The 4870-nt window shown below is 34.8% G+C and overlaps 2 protein-coding genes across 2 annotated transcripts in view; both read left to right on the top strand.

The window, feature by feature from the left end:
* Positions 1–66: 66 nt before the first annotated feature.
* Positions 67–936, top strand: LOC107724663 (NAD(P)(+)--arginine ADP-ribosyltransferase 2-like). The gene is made up of 2 exons (XM_016533672.1): positions 67–117; positions 193–936. Exons 1-2 carry the CDS (start codon positions 67–69, stop codon positions 934–936), a joined length of 795 nt encoding a protein of 264 aa, XP_016389158.1.
* Positions 937–4193: 3257 nt separating this feature from the next.
* The window catches only part of LOC107724662 (GPI-linked NAD(P)(+)--arginine ADP-ribosyltransferase 1-like), a 3225-nt gene continuing 2548 nt past the window's right edge, over positions 4194–4870 (top strand). Inside the window, exons 1-2 of the mRNA XM_016533670.1 lie at positions 4194–4247; positions 4323–4491. Of these exons, the coding sequence (XP_016389156.1) occupies positions 4194–4247; positions 4323–4491 (223 nt within the window). The remainder of the gene's footprint in view (positions 4248–4322; positions 4492–4870) is intronic.

The raw sequence follows: 4870 nt of genomic DNA, 5'->3' as shown, positions 1-4870 counted from the left end.
TTGTCTTTCAGCATCTGCTCTTCACTAGATCTACAAGATCATCTAAAGGGATCTGATTGAATCAAGATGCTGCTGATCATTGAAGCTCTTCTTCTCATTTTAGCTGCTCTAGGACAGGTAAGCTTGGGTTCTAGTATGAATATTACAGACATGAATACTGATGATTGATCATTATGATTCCTGTTGCTGCAGGATCACAGAGCTGCTGCAGTTAAAGAACAGATATTTTCACTGGATATGGCATTGAATTCAGTTGATGATCAATATAAGGGCTGTAGAGAGAAAATGGCAGAAAAGGTGAAGACGGTATTTCTAAACAAGGAAATTAATAACTCACCTGGTTTTAAAAATGCTTGGAAAAAAGGTGCAGACTTTGTCAAGACCCAAAATGACAAGCTGACAAAGAATCATTCAATCGCTATTTATGTGTACAGTGAGTGTAATATATATACACTTTTTAATAATGACACTCGTTCTGGTAAAAAACAGTACAAACACAAGACATACAAATGGTATTCACTTTACTTTCTGTTAACAGAAGCAATACAGATTCTGAAGAAAACACAAAACAAATGCTATTCAACATTTCGTGGTACCAAAGCTGAATTTGATAAGCATGTTCTGAACAAAGAAGTTCGTTTTGGCCAGTTTGCTTCTTCCTCTCTTGTTCATAAAAAAGCACAGCGTTTTGGAAATGTATCTTGTTTTGAAATCTACACTTGTGAAGGTGCTGATGTGTCAGAATACTCTAAGCTTCCTCACGAGGAAGAGGTGCTGATTCCTCCGTATGAGACGTTTAAAGTCACTGCTGTTAGGACAAGAAGAGAGGAGAAAAATCTCTGGTGTGACACTGTGTATGAGTTGAACAGCACTGGAACAAGAAGTGACCTGAACTGTGCGCTATTCAAGAAACCAACCAAGACCATAATGAAGTAATGTGTTGTGCGCTGAACAAAATGCTTAAATTCAAATGATAAAATCATGTACAACAGTTCTATATTTAGATTGTTTTTCTCTCAGTTTTGTTCAATAATTTTTTGTTAGAAAACACAATTTGTTTACATAACTTCAGCATAATGAAATAAAGTTACTTTTATGTGACCCAATTCAGTGGCCTTTACGTGATTTTATGTTTTTCTAAAACATTTCTTTGTTTATACATACACATTTTTGCTGAACAATTTTAGTGCTTGCTAGCAATATCATAGCCACCAATACAGCTTACAGCAAAAAATGTTTTATCAATACAAAAAAATTGATTTTTTGCTTCTTGTTGAATTTAATTTGTTTCAGTAAACTTAAACAGAAGTTCAATCACTTAAATATTTTAAAATATAACTGGCTTAATATTTATCCGCTTAATCTTAATCAGGAGACTGAGAAGAGTTCCTGTGATGTTGGAGTTTTTGTGGTTTTCATTGTGCAGAAGAGTGAAGCTTGTGGTTTTGTTGTGGGCAGCTTTACTAACACCATGATGCTTTACAAAATGAGCAATGATGAGTCTTCATCTCACTACATTAAGTCACAAATGTATTAGTAGCTAGCAGTTAAATAAAACGGATTGATTTAAGTAGTAAATAATTGAGAAATTCTAATTAATTCGGTTTGTTCAACAAAACATTTGCTTATTCAAGTCTTCTTATGTGAACTTTAGAAAAGCTTATCTCAGTTTGATTAAGTTCACTGAACATCTTCTGAGTGTATGCATTTGAAAAATATGTAAGGATTTATACATGAGTCTTACTCATCTTAGACAGACAGGAATTCAAGAGTTTTTTTCCTACTTGAAGCCACACAGACCAGACCTTCAGAAGTGCTGCTTTATCAGAGGAGATGAGAAGATTCACTCTTTCAACTCTTACCCATTCGAGCTGCGTATTAGAGACGTGTCTCTGGTACAAGAAATAGTAGGTGAGTCTTCACTCACTTACTCATTCGTGTTGCCAGATCTTGCTAGAAAAAAAGCACAAACAAGAACAACTTCATAATAATCCGAAATAAATCCAAATACTTAATATTTAAAATATGACCAAAAAATTGTGACCCACAAGTGCCCACTTTATAAGTCCATAAACCAGATCGTTTTGTGAGCTTTGCACAAACAACAAGCTCATAGACATTAAAAAAAAAAAAGAGGACATGGCAACACTGCATGAGAAGTGCTCTGCAGAGCGTAGGCTATACCAGGTGACTCCAAACTCGGTCCTGGAGGGCCGGTGTCCTGAGTTTAGCTCCAACTTTTCCTAAACATACCTGCCTGGAAGTTTCTAGTATGCCAAGTAAGACCTTGATTAGTTGGATCAGGTGTGTTTAATTAGGGTTGGAGCTAAACTCTGCAGGACACAGGCACAGCAGGACCGAGTTTGGAGAAAAAAATGAAAAAAATGATGCCTCTGTTGGCGGTGGTACACTACCATTGAGAAATTTGAACCAAACTATGTTACAGACTTTTCATTAAGACCCTAAAAAATCATATAAACTTGTGGAAAATGGGCATCCTGTGACCCCTTTAAAATTGTAGAACGAGTTGTAATATTTCTTTGGTAAGTGAGCTGTTTTGTGTACACACACGAAACCATAATTTGGGGAATTCACTCCTTTATTTTAATGCGGTTGTCACTCCTGAAACTTTACAGTGTGGTCAGATTTTACAGAACCATAGTGTAAAATGTTATGAAATTTATCAACAGTCAACAGTGTTAATAACAATTTCAGACAATAACAGTCAAAAGTTGCTTACAGATTTGTGATATAATCAGCTGTTCTAACCCAATCAATCAATGAATGATGGTGTGGACAGGTGAAGCCTGGTCATTGTAACGCTCTGAAAGAGCACCACCTACTGGCCATTGTCTGAAATTCATTATAACTCTTTATTACAATAGCCTGGTCAATAATGATTCCTAGGCACACACTTTGAGGTTTGGCTCATATTATTAACGAGCTGGATCTCTCACCAGTCATAGATCTGATCTTCAACCCTTATAACCTACAAACTGTGTGCAGTCAGTAGAGCAAAAATATAAAACTGATCCAACAATGTGCCAAGAGCAAATCAAAACATAATTCAGACCAGATTTTAGCATTTTTTGAAGACTATGTGTGTGGCGTTTGTCTGTGTAAAGTGCTGGACTTGATCAAAAGTCAAGTTTTAGGAACTACCGCGAACGACCTTAATTTTGACACTACTATCTTTTGAAAACAGATGTGTGCTGCTAGATTACCACATACATTTGAAAGTATTTTTAATAATTTTAGTGTCACATCTTTCAGATCTGCACCTTTGCATGTTTTGCAAGCATCCTTTCTGTGATTACTTAAGCGTCAGTAATCACACTAAGTAATCTGAGTGAGCGTGTACATAAATACGAACCAAATGACCTTTCTTCACCTTTTTCAACCTCTTTTGCTCACCAAGGCTGCATTTATTTGATCCACAATACAAACAGCAATTTAATGAAATCTTATTACAATTTAAAATAACTGTTTTCTATTTGAGTATATTTTAAAATGTAATTTATTCCTGTGATGCAAAGCTGAATCATTACTCCAGTCTTCAGTGTCACATGTTCCTTCATAAATCATTCTGATATGCTGCTTTGCTGCTCAGGAAACATTTAATTCTTATTATAAACGTTGTAAACATTTAATTCTTATTATAAACGTTGTAAACATTTAGAATAAGAATTAAATACATGCTGATTAACAAAAACCCAGTTTTTTTTCCTTTTGAACTCAGGCTTAAGTTATCATTTTCATCAGCAAGTTCATGCAAATTCATGCATGCAATTATTATGAAATCAGATTGCTACAATATGCACTTCAGCGATTATTTCTTAAAACACACACACATTATCAGCATTATAAAAAAGCCACTTTCCTCATCTCACGGCCACTGACTTTTCCGAACTTCTCCTCTCATCACTGTTCCTGCGATCCTGAAAAATAACAAAAAAGAAAACAGAAACTGACAAAAAGAGACAACAATATTTCTCAGGTAATGTTACACTTCCATTAGTGAACATCGCAGATTTAAGTAATTATTTCAAGCAGTTCTGCAATCTGTCAGAAAATACCAATACAAATTTAAACCTTTTATTGAGTATATGAGAAAAAGGCTCTGTTTCTTGTCTTTCAGCATCTGCTCTTCACTAGATCTACAAGATCATCTAAAGGGATCTGATTGAATCAAGATGCTGCTGATCATTGAAGCTCTTCTTCTCCTCGTTATAGCTGCTCTAGGACAGGTAAGCTTGTGTTCTAGTATGAATTTTACAGACATGAATACTGATGATTGATTATTATGATTCCTGTTGCTGCAGGATCACAGAACTGCTGTTGAAGGACAGATATTTCCACTGGATATGGCACTGAATTCAGTTGATGACCAATATATGGGCTGTAAAGGGAAAATGGCACATCTGGTGAAGACAAAATATCTGAAGAAGGAAATGGAAAACTCAGCTAAATTTAATCATTATTGGCAACACAGTAAAAATGTTGTCAAGTTTCCAGAAGATCATTTAACAAGGAATCATTTAATCACTACCCAGCAAGCAATTTTGCATTTAAAAGACGTCTATTAGTCATCTAAACACAGCCCAGACGTCTAGGCTAAAACAAGGCTAAATTTGGGCTGTCAGTGAAAATTTAATAGACGTCTAACCATAGCCCAAAAACAGACTAGTCATCAAATAGACCGCTATTAAACGACTACATATATACATCTAATAGGCAACAAAATGGCAATCCATACATACAAATTCAATATACAGCTTTTATTAAGAAAAATAATTTTTTTAACAACTTGGACAACTTAAGAAAATACAAAATGATAAAAATACAAAATAATTAATGACAAAATAAAATT

The sequence above is a fragment of the Sinocyclocheilus rhinocerous genome, unplaced genomic scaffold (genome assembly GCF_001515625.1).
Source record: "Sinocyclocheilus rhinocerous isolate Xijiao unplaced genomic scaffold, SAMN03320098_v1.1 scaffold2290, whole genome shotgun sequence".
NCBI lineage: Eukaryota > Metazoa > Chordata > Actinopteri > Cypriniformes > Cyprinidae > Sinocyclocheilus > Sinocyclocheilus rhinocerous.
Note: the sequence above shows the minus strand (reverse complement) of the source record. Positions and strands in the feature narration are given on the sequence as shown.